At 37.5% G+C, this 18277-nt stretch overlaps 1 protein-coding gene across 1 annotated transcript in view; it reads left to right on the forward strand.

Annotated features, from left to right (window-relative positions):
- ARHGAP29 (Rho GTPase activating protein 29) overlaps positions 1-18277 on the forward strand; it is a 73639-nt gene that overhangs the window by 9635 nt on the left and 45727 nt on the right. The window contains exon 2 of the mRNA XM_006830947.1: positions 7810-7944. Within this exon, the coding sequence (XP_006831010.1) occupies positions 7810-7944 (135 nt within the window). The remainder of the gene's footprint in view (positions 1-7809; positions 7945-18277) is intronic.

Raw genomic sequence — 18277 nt, forward strand, 5'->3', positions numbered from 1 at the left:
TGACCCTGTATAGGGTTTCCGAGGCTATGCATCTTTATAGGAGCAGAAAACCTCATCTTTCTCCTGCGGAACAGCTGGTAGTTTAGAACTGCCAATTTTGAGGTTAGCAGCCCGATTCGTAACCACTACGCTACTAGAGCTCCTTGCCTTGTATTTAGTGATATGATTAAGTTAAATACTATAACTTTACAGTTACAGAAATTAAAGTATATCCTCGATACTATTTAAGTGTCCTTGGGTGACACAAACAGTTAAGTCCTTGCTCCTGGTTGGTGGTTGGAACTCACTCAGATACACATGGAAGACAGGACTGGTGATCTGTGTCTGAGGCTCACAGCCCTGTTCTGCACACACAGGGTCACCATGAGTTGGAATCGAGTCAGTGGCAGCTAACAACAATGCTGTTTTATTTCCAAGTAATTACAATTGTATGTAGAAAATGAAATTGAAATTTTAATGTAATTTAAACTTTAATGTCTTTTTCACTAACTAAAATATTGTGGAACCTGAAAGTATATTTGTTATTGAATTTAATTTCTATGTGAGTCAAATTTGTCTCAAAGAAGTTTAGTGTAAATGCCTTGTAGATTTAATAGTAATTATAACTACATAAATAGTCATGTACACTTTATAAAGCAGTTTCATTTGTGTTAATATATTGTATATTTTTAATAAATTTATAAAATATGTAGAACATATTACTATGAATGGATCTGAGATCAGAGAAGCTAATCTGGTTTTTTCATAAAGGATTGGAACCTATCTCTCTTGATCTAAATCGGTCTATCAAGTAACCACTTACATTGTCTCAATACTTGAGAAGAACAATTATGGCCTATTTTGCTTTGCTCATTGCTGCTAATGTTTTTGTTGTTGGTAGTGGTAGTGGTTCTTTAAATTTAGTGTTGATCAAGGAGCTGCTTAATTAGCTTGTTGTTGTTAACTGCTGTCCAGTTGGTTCTGACTCATAGCGATTCTGTACAGGGTTTCTGAGCTGCTGGTGGGTTCAAACCGCCGACATTGAGGTTCAAACTGAATTTTCAATCCAGTGCTTTATCTTATAGCACCACAACAGTACTCCTTAATTTGCTTAATTGTTATTATTATTATTGTCAAGTGCCGGATCCTGTATAGGGTTTCCACGGAGTGGCTGATGAGTTTGAACCACTGACCTTTAATCCCAGGAGAAAAATTATCTGGAAAGCTGGACAGTGAATAAGGAAGACCATAGAAGAATTGATGTTCTTGAGTTATGGTATCGGAGGAGAATATTGAATGAGCTATCGGCTGCCAAAAGAACCAACAGATCTGTGTTGGAAGAAGTGCAGCCAGAATGCTCCTTGGAGGCTAGGATGGCCAAACTTCATCTCTCATACTTCGGATATATTGTCAGGAGGGACCAGTTGCTTGAGAAGGATATCACATTTGGTAAGGTGGAGGGTCAGAGAAAAAGAGGAAGACCCCCAACGAGATGGATTGGTAAAGTGGCAGCATTAATGTGCTCAAGTGTGACAACAATTGTCAGGCTGGCACAGGACCAGGCAGTGTTTCGTTCTGCTGTGCATAGGGTTGCTAAGAGTCGGTATCGACTCGATGGCACCTAACAACAGCGAAATACTGATGTCCTAGTAGTTATTCTTTCTGTCCAAATATATATGGAAGTTAATGAATCTTTGTGATGAGCATTTTCTATATTTTGTTGTCATTTATTTCAATTGGTTTAAGGCTGAGTTCACAGGAAATTAGAATTAGTTATAGGGCAATTTAAGGTACTTCAGAAGCTCCTGAATAACACAATGACTAGTTTTCACTGTGTTATAAGGGCTTCTTTGTAGGAAAAAAAGGAAATTCAAGGTGGTAAAACATTTATGCTGACAGTTATTGATTGGAATGTTTTGCAGTGATTTTTTATAACACAACCAAAGATAGCAGGGATTCTTAGGACCCTTTTATACTCTTAAAAGTAATTGTGGGTGCCAAAGAGTTTTTGTTTATGTGGTCTGTATATATCACTATTTACCATAGTAGATACTAAAACAAAATTTAAAAATATTTAACAGTTTTGAGATACATTTAGCGGTTAATATCCTTGACTCTGAGAAGACCAGAATTTGTTATCTTGGTTTATTTAGGTAATTAATGTTTTGTAGTTCTTGTTAGATGCCCCTCACTAATTTTTGAATAATGATGATTATTGTTGACATTCTGCAAGTTAAACTTCTTTGGCCTAAGATTTAAGGTAGTGTTCTCATAGTATTCTTTAAGGATATTATTATCTGTGGATTTTATCGTGGAGCATCAAAATAGGAAATAGAAATGACTGGCTTTCCTTCCTTGTCTCTCTTTGTCTTCTAAGAATCACAAATATTAGATTTTTTTAAACCTAGTATTTGTGATTCTTAGAAGAATTACTAAACAGAGTACACTAAACTCTAGGTCACTCAACCTGGGCTTTGGGGTGTAAGCAGAATTATTAGCATATGGTGTGGTGCTGTAGGATCAGCACTGGACTGAAAACCAAAAGGTCAGCAGTTCAGACCCACCAGCTGCTCCTCGGAACCCCTATACAGGATTGCTGTAAGTTGGAACCAACTCGATACCACTTAACAATCCTTGGAAATCCTATGGGGGCAGTTCTTCTCTGCCTCATAGCACTGCTTTGAGTTGGACTTGATTCGGTGGCAGTGGGTTTGGTTTGAATTTATTATATTCCAGCCACTCTTCTATTTTGTGTCAAATAAGGAAAGGTACCCTAATCGTTGTGAAGTGCCGTTGAGTTGGTTCCAACCCATAGTGACCCTGTATAGGGTTTCTGAGGAGCACCTGATGAGCTTGAACCACCGACCTTGTACTTCAAACAGCTTTGCTGTCTGGTGCATTAACCCACAGCACCATACCAGGACTACAGCTACCCTAGTAGCAACCAGAATTATGGTGGGGGTGGGGATGGAGTGTGCCATGGAGTCAGTTCCAACTTATAGCGACCCTGCATAGGGTTTCCAAGGCTGTAATTCTTTACATGAACAGAAAGCCGCCTCCTCCTGTGAAACGTCTGATAGTTTTGAACTGCTGACCTTGAGGTTTGCAGCCCGAATCATAACCACTATGCTACCAGAGCAGACAAAATAGATTGTTGTTTGCCGTGGAGTCGGTTCTGACTCAGCGACCCAGTACAGGGTTTCCGAGGCTGTAAACCTTTAGGGGAGCAGAACGCCTCATCTTTCTCCCGCGGAACAGCTGGTAGTTTCGAACTGCTGACCTTGCGGTTCGCAGCCCAATTCGTAACCACTACACTACCAGAGCTCCTTAGACAAAATAGTGGTCATTTATTTAAGGCAATTTATTTAACTATATAGTCATTCTTTAAAGTGCACACATCGTTTTTCCTTAGAAATTAAATTATAAATGAGGTGGGGTTTTTTTGTTTGTTTGTTTTGCTTTGTTTTCAATTACAAAAGTAATATATGTTTATGAGGCATCCTGGTATGGTGTAGGGTATTCATTGGACTGCTACAGCTAAGGTTGGCAGTTCAAACCCACCAGCCACCCCATGGGAGAAAGATGAGGATTTCTGCTCCTGTTCAGATTTATAAACTCAGAATCCCTACACAGGGTCACTATGAGTTAGCATTGACTCAGTTGCAATGGTTTGATTTTTATATGTTTATGGGTGAAATTTTCAACAGTCCATATATATATTTTTTTGCCACTTGTATTTTATTTGTAAAAATAGTACAGAGAGTTCCCATATACCCCCACAGCTAGTTTTCCCTACTAATAGGTTACATGTTGTTAAAGTACCGCCACCCTGTATAGGGTTTCCAAGGAGCAGCTGGTGGGTTTGAACTGCCAACTTTGCAGTTCAGTGCTGATCCTGCAGCATCATACCAGGCTTATATTGTATGATACATTTGTTAAGTAAATGAACAAATATTGAAACATTTTAATTATTATTTTATTATTAAAGTATGGCAATGTAGGATCAGCCTTAAACCACAAGGTCAGCAGTTCAAACCCACCAATTGCTCCTTGAAAACCCTATACAGGATCACTATGAGTGGTAACTAACTCGACAGCACTTAACAACAACATAGTTTGTTCAGATTTCCATAGTTTCCCCCTAATGTTCCTTTTCCCTTCCAGGATCTTGTTCAGGATACCACATTACATTTAATTGTCCTATCTTTTTAGATTGTTCTTGGCTATAACCGTTTCTCTGATTTTCCTTGTTTTTGATGACCTTGACAGTCTAGAGAAGTACTGGTCAATTGTTCTGTGGGCAGCCCTTCTATTCGCATTTGTCTGATGGTAGTGTCATAATTAGACTGGGGTTACAGGTTTCTGAGAGGAAGATCACAGAGTGCTATTTTCATCACATATCAGTAGACTGTATGACTGCTGATGTTGACCTTGATCACCTGGCTAAGGTAGTGTTGTCAGGTTTCTGTACTGTAAAGTCCTCCCCTCCACCCTCAGAAGGAAGTTACTGTGCAACCTACTCACACCAATCAGGAATTAGGCTCCCCGCTCCTTTAGGACTGAGTACCTACATCAGTTATTTGGAATTTTGTCTCTTCTTCCCCTTTTATTAATTTGCTCATTTATTTATATCAGTAGAATCACAGAGGCTATTACAAATACTCAGTCCTGATTTATTTGTTTTGTAACCTGTTACTACTCTATTTGTTGGTCAGGTTGTTCCAGTTTTGGCCTTTAGGACATATATTCAGTTGCCTGAGGCTCTCTGACATACAGATCTATAACTTCCTTACTTTGTGGCACTAGAAGACGCCCCAGGTTTATCTTGTATATTTCCTGTCCTAGTCCTAGAGTGAACTTTTTCCAAGGAGCCCTGGCTCTCTTTATTGGAGAATGATATTAGAAACCAAAACCTTAAAATGCTTCCAATTATATTATTTTCCCGGAACATTCTTTTCATTCAAAGCCACTAAGTTCCCTTTCAGACCTAATCTAAGTGTGCATGTTGTTGCTTGGGGGTAGTTTCTTTTTAGGCACTTTCAAATAGGGACTTCAAAATTCATGGGAAATGAAATGAAAAGATGATAGAATGTTCCTTGAACTTTTTGAAGCCCCATCACACACACAGACACATACATGCACACACAGGTCTGTAAATGTCTCTTTATTTGACCACCTGTATCTAACTTAAACTTGAGTTCTTATTGAAGTACCCTTTACCACATAGATTATTCCAGCTTCCTCTTGTTTATCTTAATTTCTCAATCCAACATTGACAAACCTGGTTCCCACCATCCACTTAATTATTTACTTATGGTATATACACTTTTAAAGCAGCATCAGAGTTGCTAACTCATACCCCCTTGAAAAATGACTTTATCAACTATGTTGTTGTTGTTAAGTGCCTTCGAGTCGGTTCCGACCCATAGCGACCCTGTACAGGGTTTCCGAGGGTGTAAATCCTTACGGGAGTAGAAAGCCTCATCTTTCTCCCGCGGAGCAGCTGGTAGTTTCGAACTGCTGACCTTATGGTTCGCAGCCCGATTCGTAACCACTACGCTACCAGAGCTCCTTTTATCAACTATAGTACATGGCTTATTTGCACTTCCTTTTGTATTTTGTCTTATTATTTAAAAAGCAAAACAAAATCCCAGCACTGCCATCGAGTCAATTCCAACGCTTAGCAATCCTATAAGACAGAGTAGAACTGCTTCTTAGGCCTTCCAAGACTATAAATCTTCATGAGAGCAGACAGCTTCATCATTCTCCTGTGGAGCAGCTGATGGATTCATACATCTGATCTTAACAGACCAGTGTTTAACCCACTGCGCCACCAGGGCTTTTTTTGTCTTATGTTGTTAGGTGCCATTGAGTTGGTTCTGACTTTAGCAGCCTTATTATGCACAGCAGATCAAAACATTGCTCGGTCCTGTGCCAACTTCACAGTCATCATTATACTTAAGCACATGGCTGCTGCCAGTGTGCCAGTCCATTTAGTTGGGGTCTTCCTCTTTTTCACTGACCCTCCACTTTACCAAGCATGGTGTCCTTCTTCAGGGACCAGTACCTCCTGATACTATGTCCAAAGTATGAGAGACAAAAACTGACCACCTTGGTGGCTTCTAAGGAGCATTCTGGCTTTGCTTCTTCCAACAGAGATTTGTTTGTTCTTCTGACAGTCCATGGTACTTTTAATATTCTTCTGAAACACCATAACTCAAGTGCATCCATTCTTCTATAGTCTTGAGACTTGAAAATACCAGGGCTTAGGTAGGTGCACCTTAGCCCTCAAACTAACATCTTTACTTTTGAACACTTTAAAGAGATTTTGTCTTACAGACGCTACTAATTCTCAAAATTATTAGATTAGTATCTTTCCCCTCTCTATTTCTTTTTAAACTGCCAGTAAAAATTTGTTGAATGAACAAGTCCTTTTTTTCTCCCGTAAGTCTACCTGCTCTCTGTTCTAGCATTCTTTCTGTTGCCTCTACCCTGACTTAACCAGCTCCTTTCCTTTCCTTACCTGGCCTGCTCCTCTCACCCTACACATTTCTATCTTGATAATACTGTCAGTGAATTGAATATTAGAGAAAGGATGTATGTATATATGTTTTCTGTTTTTAATCTATAAACGATTTTTTTTCCCACTGATTACTCTTTTAGAATTTCTAAAAAATACTTATGTGTAATTCAGGAATAATATTGTATTTAAAAAGTGTTTTTTGTCTTGTTTTTAGCGATTTCAATAAGGAGGCAACATAATATTAAGAGTATGGAACTCCCTGAGTTTAAGTTTTATCTTCACAGCTTAAAAGCTTAATGTGCCTGAATTTTCTCATCTAACACACTTGATGAGTGTGAAGATATTATTTTCTACCTAACACACTTGATGTGAACATTTAAGTGCCTTTGACAGTGTCTTGGACTCCTAGTGTGGCAATGTAGGATAAGCACTGGACTGTGAACCCCAAGGTTAGCAGTTAAAACTGACCAGCTGCTCCTTGGAAATCCTTTACAGGGTTGCTATGAATCAGAACCAACGTGACAGCTCTTATCAACAACAAAGAAGCACACTGGTAGTGTAGTAGCATCTGAGTTAGGCTGCTAACTGCAAGGTCATCAGTTCACGAGAGAAGAGATGAGGTTTTCTGTTCCCATAATGATTTACAGCCTCCGAAATCCAATACAGAGTCTCCATGAGTCAGAACTACATGGCACACAGCCACCACCAGCACCAACACATATTAAGTGTTCAATAAATATTAACTATTATTGAACAGGAGTCTTGGTGTGGTGCTATATATAGGATAAACATTGGACCGTTAACCACAGGTTGGCAATTCAAACACCAACTGCTCCTTGAAAACGCTATACAAGGTCATTAAAGACTCAGAACCGACTTGATGGTACTTAACAACAACAACTGTGTTGGAAGTCTTTTAAACCTTTTCAGGATTACTTCAGGACTTTCAAGGTAAAGTGACTTTTGGTTTGCCGGGGATGGTGGTCCTGAAATATGCCGGTTGTCCTGGCATGATTATCAGTAGCACCTGTTTTCATTTGCAAGGTCAGTGGTTCAAACCCACCAGCAACTCCTTGGGAACCCTATACAGGGTTGCTATGAGTCAGACCTGAATCAATGACACTTAATAACAACAACATATAAGTTGTATATAAAACTGCGATGTTGAAAATAGAGCTGTACTTTTAGTATGCAAGTAATATAGTATATAAAACTTGAAGAATCATTGTTTACTTGAATGTGCTTCTTATAGATTCCTAGACCTCTGCTTTGGAAACAAATTAAAATAGTTTCTTTTTCTTTTTAAGACTGCTTTAAAGAAGTCATTCATATACGTCTGGATGAACTTCTCCGTGTTTTAAAGTCTGTAATGAATAAGCACCAGAACCTCAATTCTGTTGATCTTCAAAATGCTGCAGAAATGCTTATTGCAAAAGTGAAAGGTAAGGAAGACATAGTAAAAGTGGGCCAATGTGGATCCAGAGGATCCAAATGATATATTTTGGTTCATACTGACTGTGTCTCTTGGGGCATTGGTACTTTATGGATCACTACAGAATTATGTATGCATTAATATTTATATATTTCACTGCCATATCTAAGGGTTTCATCCATTCTAAAATCAAAGCTTATGTTACAGTAAACACTCTAAAAACATTAACGTAAATAAACCGAGCAGGTGATATCTTAAATTTATGACTTTTTTGAAAGGATACATTGCGTGTTCTTCTTTTGGGGTGAGATATTAGTATACTTACAGGAAGTGTTTATTCTACGCATATAAGTGATGCTGAAAGATGGTCATTTCTAGTGATCTACGTAAAGAAGGAAAACAAATGGTGAAAAATAAGCTTTATTTTAGCATTATTTAAAAATGTGAAAATGAAAAATTAATTTTAAAAGTTTATCATTCATATATATATATATGTTGTTGTTGTTGTTAAGTGCCGTCGAGTCGGTTCCGGCCCATTATACATACTGTAAATATGTATATACATGTGTGTGTGGCCCTGCAGGTTAATGGGTTAATGTGTTGGAATGTAAAGTCAGTTTGAACTGCAGGGTTGGTGGTTCAGACTCACCAGGTGCTCTTCAGAAACCCTATACAGGGTCTGACTTAGAACTGACTTGACAGCACTTAACAACAATATATGTATAATTAGAAAATATGTGCTTAAACTTAGAGTTAAGAACTGAGATATTATCCTTTGATAAAATGGCATATAGTTAGATCACTGGAAGAAAAGAGATGAATTAGAAGATTGTTAGCAATAAGGCTACATGAGAGTTGAAGAAGGTCTGATCTAAGGCAGTTGTTGGAATGTGGTAGTGGTAATTGTGGGCTGGTTCATAAGGGGATGGATCCCAATTTGTCAAAATGTACAGACAGACTGAATGTTAAGCATTAAGGAGACATCTTGAGTTGAAGATGCAGATTTGGGAGTTGTTGGTGTATGCGTGGTAATAGAAGTGCAAAGTAAACCGAGGACAGGTATGAGATTTCCAGGGAAACTGAGATGCTTTTAACAAGTAGGGAGAGAATCTGGAGAGACCTGTCACAGACTTTGCAAAGTACAGGGTTTTAAGCAATAGCCATCAGTGTCAAATAGCAATTTAACTTCAAGAATGAAGAGACTGCTGGGTAGCAGTGGTACCGTGGAGTCAGAGGTGAATAGGAAATGGCATCTGTGAGAGAGGTAGCTTGGGCGCCATGGGTAAATAGAGAAAGGGCCTCTCCTTAGGTTGAGTAAGGAAAAGAAAAACTTCCATGGAGAAAAGGGGTTAACTGTCCTGCCTCTTGAAGATTGAGCAGATATTCACAAGGCTGGAGCTTGGGGCTGGGAATCTGTTACACAGGCGACTTGCATAAGAACTGCATGGAAGATGACATTAATGAACTTGTTCCAATCTGGAGAGGGCAAAGTACAAATGGCAAGGGATGAGGCAGGAAGAGAAAATAGAATATAGACTCTATCCTTCCCCCTTTGTTGACATAGATTCATATCTTTCAGTAGTTCTTTTTTCTGTATTTGAAGTACCACAAAGACAATAGAAATAAAAAAACTGATGGTTTTACATTTTAAATAGGAAATATGATGGAGAGCTTATGCAGTGATTTTTAAAAATGTTCTTGGTGACTAAATTTGTTTTTAAATAGATTGTTTACAAGTGTCATTTAACATAGATAGGGAAATTTGGGTCTATAGATAGTAAAATTTCCATGCTTGGAAATAGCGAGTGAGCACAGTTCAATTGTTGTCAGTAGCTATTGTGCACAGCCAGGATGTCCTGGGGAAGGAGTGTGCCTGTGTGTAGTGGGTGTCCACATTCCACAGATAGACGCCAAGAAAGTGGGCTTGCAGCTGCCTTGAAGATCCTTTTATCTTTGAGGTAAACCATCCTCTGAACAGTGTTTTCCACTATGACTGTCTTTACCTTTGAGATTAATGTTATTTTACTGAGGTGCATGGGTGCAATTTAAACAAGGAAGATTACTTGTGGTTGAGGAACTTGTTCTGTTTTAATAGGATTCCATGGGACTATAAAACTAGAAATTGTTTTGTTTAAGGTGAGTTTTTATTTTATGTTTTAAAATAAAATCTTACTCCCCGCCCCAGCCCATTGTTGGACCCATCTAATAATATCATTTACCTATTGGAAAATATTCAGTGACCTAAAACATTAAAATCAAATCACAACATTTAATTCTTTCACTTAATGGTGATTTCGTTTTCAGGTGTTGGGAGGTAGGAACCTATTTTGAATGTCTACTTTTTGTCAAACAGACCAAGTGCTTTGTATCTGCTGTCTATATTATTCTTTACAAAAAAACCTATGACGGTCCATTTTTATTGTATCTGTTAAAGAAGAAGAGAAGTTAAGAACTATTATTATGTGGTAGGATCAGAAAGCTGTCAGGAATGTGGAGGTCATTCAATCTTAACCCCCTTACTACATTTTATAAATGATGGGTGATCTGAGCAGTTGACTTGTTTAGAGGCTTTAATTATCAAGTGCATTTTTAAAAATATACCAAACTGCTATTAAAGAGCTTCTGGAGACTCTTGTTGGTGCTATTATAGGTTTGAGTGCATCAAGTCCACCTACTTCATTAGCAAAAATTAGAATTTTTAACTCTTCTTTTTTAAAGGGGAATTTACTTTTTTAATAATTTTTAAATTAGCAATATCCTTAGCTTGCCCATTCATTCTTGTAGTAATTTGTATTTCCTGTGTCTCCTCATGTGTCCAAGCAGGAAGTTCAGTCTGACAAAATATTTGCTGCATGGTACGAAAGATACAGACTATTTTAGAAGTTGATAAAGACATTTTCAGTACTCAGTAACTTATTGTGTACTGAGTATTTGTGTTTTAATTATTTTTTTTATTATTTTGGTCCATCTTACTTGTAGTACAAGTGAAAAGAACCATTTGTTGAGGTTTTAAAAAATCTGTTTTTTGACCTATATTTAAAAATTGACAAATAAAGAAGAAAAATAAAGTTTAATTGAACATCCACAATTGTTGAAGCCTCATGTTTTCTGTTTTGAAAACTTTAGTTTTTCAGTAGGTAATGCGTTCAGGAAGCTAAAAATGCAAATGGTTTAAAAGGATATGCAATAGTGTCTCTCCTAAGACCCTTCCCCTAGATAAGCAACAGCTATTACTGGTTTCTTATATCTTTCCAGAGCTATATCATGCACATACAAATAATTACACCTATGTGTTCTCTGTCTTACCCTTCTTTTTACACAAATGGCAGCATTTGTTCTGCTTCATGCTCCTTCCTTATCTGCATATAAAAAGGGTTTTTTTGCTTGTTTGGTTTTGTATTCAAAATTATGTGGTAATCTATTACACTGATCTACTGTAATTTATTCCTACAATTCATCTGCTTGTTTATCATGTTGTGGTGGCTTGTGTGGTTGCTATGATGATGGAAGCGGTGCTCTTTCAAATATCAGCAGGGTCACCCATGGTGGAAAGGATTCAACAGGGTTTCCGTAACACTGACCAGGAGGAAAGGCCTGACAATCTACGTCTCAAAATTAGCCGATGATAACAATTGATGATAAAGATGGACAGGACTTGAGCAACCTTTTGTTCTGTTAAGCATAAAGGTTGCCATTAGTTGGAGCTGACTTGAACAGCATCTAACAACAACATTTACTCAATCAGCTCAATATTAATAGATGTTGGAACTATTTCTGATATTTTACTTTTACAAACAGTACTTCAATGAGTGTGAAATTCCTAGGCAGGAAATTTCTGGAGAGATGGTATATACATTTATATTTATAATAATGCCATGTTGCCCTTGATAGACATTCTGCCCCTTTTTCAGCAATAAGAGGCTAATCTTCTGCTCCTTTGCCACAGAGCTGGTTACTGAGCTTTGTTTTTTAATAAGCTAGAGACCATTGACATTTCACTGTACATTTCATTGGTATTTCTCTTATCTTGACAGCGTACCTTTTATATGCATAAGAGCCATTTATAGTTTTTGTGTGTGTGTGAATTGACATTTTGTCCATTTTGCTCTTGGTTATTGGCTTTTTAAATATTTATATATATTTAAATATATACATTTTATATATAAATAAAGGTGTATGTCGAATTAGCCCTTTAACTTTCATATAAATTGCAAATCTTACCAGTTTTTTTTTTTCATATTTTATTTTTCCAGTTAAATTTATCATTCTTTTATAGTTTCTGGATTTAGGTTATTAGAAAGGATGTCCCTATTATGAGATTAATAAAAGACTTTTCTAGTGATTTTTTTTTTCTTTTTATGAGTTAATAGCATCATTTATTAAAGTATCTAATAACATTCTAAAGTATCTAGGTGTCTAGTTAATTTATTGAGTAATTCTTTTCCCCACTAATTTGAAATTCATCTTCGTCATATACTAAATTCTCACATCTATTAATATCTATTTTTGGACCTTATTTTCTAGACTAATATATATGATATGTAATATATATTACTATAAATATATTTTATAGTACTATACTGTTGTGTAGAATTATTGGAGTTCTGATTGGCACTGTACGATGATCATTGGACTCATAACCACAAGATTGCGCTTCAAACCACTGTCTGTTCCTTGGAAACTATACAGGTCACTATGAGTTGGAACCAACTAGAGAGAGGGCACTTATCAACAGCATAAAGCTTCAGTATAGTGTATATATTATTATAGCATGATGGGTATGTGTTACTATGATATATGTAATATATATTATTATTATTATTTGGGCACTTTTTATTGAAGTTTCATAGTATGTTTTAGTGTCTGGTATCCCATTCCTCTTTGTGTGCAGTATTTTAATGTCTGAATTTAAAAACTAAAAATTGACTAGTGTTGTTGTTGTTGTCGAGTCAAATCCGACCCATAGCAACCCTGTATAGGATTGGTGAGCTTGAACCACCGACCTTACAGTTCACACAACTTTGCAGTCTGACGCATTAGCCCACAGCACCAATATCTGTTGGTTATTTTGAAGGTGATTTAAGTTAAAGTTATAGATTATATTAAAGAGAATTTATAATATTTAGTGTTTCTAATCAAGAATATGGAGCTCTGGTAGCATAGTGGTTACAAGTCAGCCTGCTAACCTCAAGATCAGCAGTTCAAAACTTCCCAGCTATTCCATGAGAGACAAATGAGGCTTTCTGCTCCCATAAAGATTTACAACCTCAAAAACCCTATACAGGGTTGCTACAAGTTGGAACCAACTCCACTCCACCACCAATCAAGAATATGGTGTGCATTTCATTTCTTAAAGTTGGTTTTGAATTCTTTGGATGCAATTTGAAAATTTTTGTTACACAGATTTTGTAGCTTTTTGTTCTTTCTCTAGTATTGTATTTTTTCATTTAAATGATGGCTTTTCTTTCATTATACCTTTCAAACTGTGGATCTTCACTCACTAAATGGGTCATGACATCAAGTTAAGTGGGTTGTGACTAGCATTTTAAAATATGAAAGAGAATAGAAAAGACAAATCAGCATGATGGTGGTGTTTGTGTGCCATCAAGCTGTTTCCAACTCATAGCCACCATGTGTAGGGTTTCTGAGGCTTCCATAAATCTTTATGGAAGCAGAATGCCTCATCGTTCTCCCGCAAAGCAGCTGGTGGGTTGGAACTGCTAACCTTGCAGTTACCAGTCCAGTGTGTAACCTACCAGGGATCCTTAATCATAGTGTAATACTCTGTAAAAAAAAAAAAAACCCAAACAGAACAGAACAACAGAGCTGCAAGAAACCACCCCTACAAACCAGTCTCTACTCAGCTGGGTTCAGTAGTTCATTGCAATGGCCACACAGAACTCAGACACAGTTACTACGGGGTTTATTACGGAAGGTAACAGGTTACTTATTCAGGGTCAGAAATGCTCAGGGAATAGTTAAACCAGTCATGATAGCCTTTCTTCACCGGTGCCCATAGGCAGGCCTGTATCTGCCCAGTTAATGTTACAAAGCTCTGTTCAGGCTGCTGATAAATGCCCATAGGACATACCACTCCAGCATAAGCCTCAGCCTGAAGGCATTTGGCTCTGTCTCTGTGAGTCAGCAAATTTAACTCCCAGTTTAGCAACTGGAGGCACTCCACTCTGCAAACAAGCTTCCTTCACTCAGCTTTATTTGCTCCGTGTGACGGGGAAGCCCTTTGCTCTGCTTCCTGCTCTGACTTGGTTCTACTGCTGCTGGTCCTCTGCCCTCCTACAGTGTCACAGCTTTCTCTTCCTGGGTCAAGAAGGCTCAGTATGCAGGGATCCCAGAGTCCAAAGGCCTCTGGCTTTTCTTTGATGGTACAGAGATTCCCCGCCCCTCTGGCTTCTGAAATGGCTCATTTTATACTCATATTAGAGTTCCAGGTATCTAACAATCACAGTTAACTGTTAATAATCACAACGGAATCGTATAGTCACGTCATCATCTTCTCTCACCTTTTCTTGCTCAGATCCATCGTGAAAGTTGTTTGGTGGGAGTTATAAGGACTAGGGGTAGAGGAGCCATATAAAGTAATCCACTGTACTGCACACTCATTGTAAAAACTGAAGCATGTTTCAGGGACTTGATGTTGTTGTTAGATACCATCAAGTCAGGTCTGACTCATAGTGACCATATGTATAGTAGAATAAAATACCTTTTGGTCCTACACAATCATTGCTTTGTTTGAGCCTTTTGTTGGCTGTCACTCTTATAGCCACTGTTGCAGAACTTTATAGGTGGTATTAACTGATAACTATTTTGTGTATTTTAATTACTTGGTCATGATGTAATATGTATTTTTTACTGAAAATTGTGGTAAAAAAAATTCATGGAAGGTTGCTGTTCTGCTAGGTTTTGTGTATTCATTTGATTTCTTAAGCAGATGCTGAATGTCTCCCATGTTCCATGCTAAGGGAGACATTTATTTAACCCTTTATCCAAATGTTGATGGTGTTGTAGAGAATGGCCAATGGACAGGAGAAAGTGGAGGAAGGCCACACCTATCATCTGGCTGTTAAATAGTTCAGACTCATCTAGAGGTCAAATGTGGGGTTTTGAACTAAGTCATTGGCAAAGGGAATGAAAATGAAGGAAAATATTTTAGAGGCATTTGAAAGTGAAGGAATTTATAGAAAAGAGCAGATACGCGTGGGCAAGTTTGAGTTCAAGTATAGAATGTATTGTAGTGGGTAAAGACTGAAAAGTAAGAGAAAGAGCATATCAAACAGGCTATTGGAAACAAGGGCTTGGAACTCGGAAGAGGATACAATTAGATAAGTAGTTTAAGGATTCCATGCCCTTAAAGGCATGGAAGTGAGTGAAGTCTGTGGAGATAATCAGAAAGGCAAGATGAAAACTACAGACTAAGTAGGGAAGACGGAAGATCAGACAGATACAGAACTCAGGAAGGAAAGTCATGTTTGTAAATACCACGCCCTGTTTTGTATTTGTTTTCTCAGTCAGTTCTCTCAATAATATGCTATTTTATTTACGAAGAAACCAAAGGTAAGTAATGTATACAGAATTAACATAGGAAATGGTACAGGCCAGATCTGAACTCAAGTCTGAATAACTTCAAAGTCTTATTCCTTCCAATAAGTAAAGCACATTGCTTTTAAGAGATCAGAGTACTCTAAGACAGAAAACTAAACATCAAAACCCCTTGCTTTTGAGTCAATTCCTACAGCAGCAGCAACCCTGTGGGACAGAGCAGATCTTCCCTTAGGATTTCTAAAGCTTTAATTGTTCTGCTGTGCATAAGGTCGCTATGAATCGGTACCAACTCAATGGCACCTAACAACAACAACAACAACAACAACAACAACAAATCATTACAGGAGCAAACTAACCACTATGCCATCAGGGCTCCTGGTCAAGATCAAAGAGAGTGTTAATATTCGTTATTTTCACTCCACACAACCACTGAAATATCTGTCAAAAAACAATTATCACGGACACTATTGAGGATGTGCTTGCTATACACAGACACTCTTTACATGGGCTACCCCATTTAATCTTCACAGCAGCCTTTGAGCCAATACTGGTGTTCTGTCATCTCCTATTTTGCAGATAAGGAAACTGGGGCATATAGAGAGGTTTGTCCAAGGTTGCATATATATTAAGTGGTAGAGTTGTTTTGAAAGTTGTATGAAGGTTAAGTAGGATGAAGATTTAAAAGAAAAAAGGTCTCCAATTTTGACTGATAGGATGTTATTTTTGACAGATATTTCAGTGGTGTGTGGAGTGAAAATAACAATAGCTAACATTTACTAGACATTTCCTATGTTCTAAATTCAATTAATCCTCACGTATTGCCCTATTTTATGAATGAGGAAATCAAGGCACAGAGAGATTAAATGGTTTAACCTAGTAAGAAACAGAGCCAGAATCTTAAAAAGCAGATTGTATTTTGAACCCATACTCTTTACCAGGCTTTGGCAGACTAAGTCTGGTGCAGTTTAGCTGGTTTGCTGTTTGTTTTATATATAACATTTGAATAGCACACAGCCCTTAATCCATTTACACATTGCCGATGCTACAGCAACAGAGTGCAGTGTACCAGAGACTGTCTGGCCTGAAAAGCCTAAAACATATACTCTAGACCTTTACAAGGAAACTTTCCTACTAACCTGGATGACAAAACAAGTCTGATGGATTTCAGGATTCATGTGGCAAGTTAGGCAGAGCATGCTCTAGGCAGGACATATTTATACAAATTTGAAGTTAATAAAAGCAACTCTGGTAGCACTGTGGGTTAGGTGTTGAGCTGTCAGAAGTTCAAACCCACCAGCTATACTACAGGAGAAAGATGAGATTGTCTACTGCCCTGAAAATTTATTGTTGTGGAAACACTATGTAGGGTCAATGCGAGTTGAAATCGGCTTGATATGGCACTGAGTTTGCTTTCGAGACATTAAAAAAAGGATAAAGTAGATTGGATGGTAGTTTTGACAAGAAACATGGTAAAATGAAAACTTATTTTTACATAGGAAAGATTTGAGTGTGTTAATAGCATTAAAATAAGGTGACAATTGAGTGAGAGAGGGTGGAGCTTTGAAAGAGTGGTAATGGTGGTATAGGGCTTTGGAGAATGCAAGAGGGGAAGGTTTATGATGGGAAGGGAGTCAAAGATTCAAGGGCAATAGTAGGAACTTGCATTGGGTGGCTGTAACCTTAGTGTAGGGATGAAGATGAGAAAGGGAGGGAGGTGATTTGAAGACTTGCCTTTCACTACTCACAAGTATTGCAATTACTATTATTTTCTCATTTTCTAGACATGGTTTGTTGTTGTTGTTAAGTGCTGTCAAGTTGATGCCGATCCATAGTGACCCTGTATAGTAGAGTTTCCAAGGAGCAGCTGGTGAGTTTGAACCACCGACCTTGTAGTTCAAACGACTTTACAAGTCATGGTTAGCGCCCTGAAAAAAGTGTATAAGAAATAAAGAATATTATAGAATTTTCTATAGTGTTCTATGGTTAAAGTATGTTTTTCTTTAATGCCTAAGAGGCTTAAGTTATATGAGTAGGCCTTCTACTTTTACTAATATTAAGTTAAAATTACTATGTATTTTAGGTATACTTTCTAATGAAATATAAAAACCCTATTGTAGAGCTATAATTGACATACTTAATTGTGCAGTTTGTTAAATGCTGAAATATGCCTACTTAACAACAACAACATCAGGAATAATATATGCCCTTCACAAATTTTGTGTTTTTGTTTTCATGCAGTTCACAATAGTTGTAATTTCCTTTTGATTTCTTCTTTGATGCATGGGTTATTTTAAGTGTTTAGTTTTCAAATTTGGGGGGATTTTCCAGAGATCTGGCTCTTTAATGATCTCGTCATTTAATTTCATGTGGTCACACAGTTTAGGTTTGCCTAATTTTTTAATCCTTTTAAATTCTAGGCTTATTTTATTACCCATACTATGACCTTTCTTGGTAAATATTTAACATGCACTTGAAAAGAATGTTTTGTTGTTTGCTGATCAAGGTGGTTGCTAGTGTTGTTCAAGTCTTTGTACCTTACTGATTTTCTGTCTACTTGTTCTATCAATTATTGAGAGAAGGCTACTGAAATCTCTGGCTGACTGCAGATTTCTCTACTTCTCATTGCAGTTGGGTCATTTTGTGTGTAATCCATTATGAAGTTTTGCTTATCCTGATGTGGCGCTGTGGGCTAATGTGTCGACTGCAAAGTCGTTTTAACTGCTGGGTCGGTAGTTCAAGCTCACCAGCTACTGCTTGGAAACCCTATACAGGGTTGCTATGGG

Source organism: Chrysochloris asiatica, unplaced genomic scaffold, assembly GCF_000296735.1.
Source record: "Chrysochloris asiatica unplaced genomic scaffold, ChrAsi1.0 scaffold00002, whole genome shotgun sequence".
NCBI classification, from domain to species: domain Eukaryota; kingdom Metazoa; phylum Chordata; class Mammalia; order Afrosoricida; family Chrysochloridae; genus Chrysochloris; species Chrysochloris asiatica.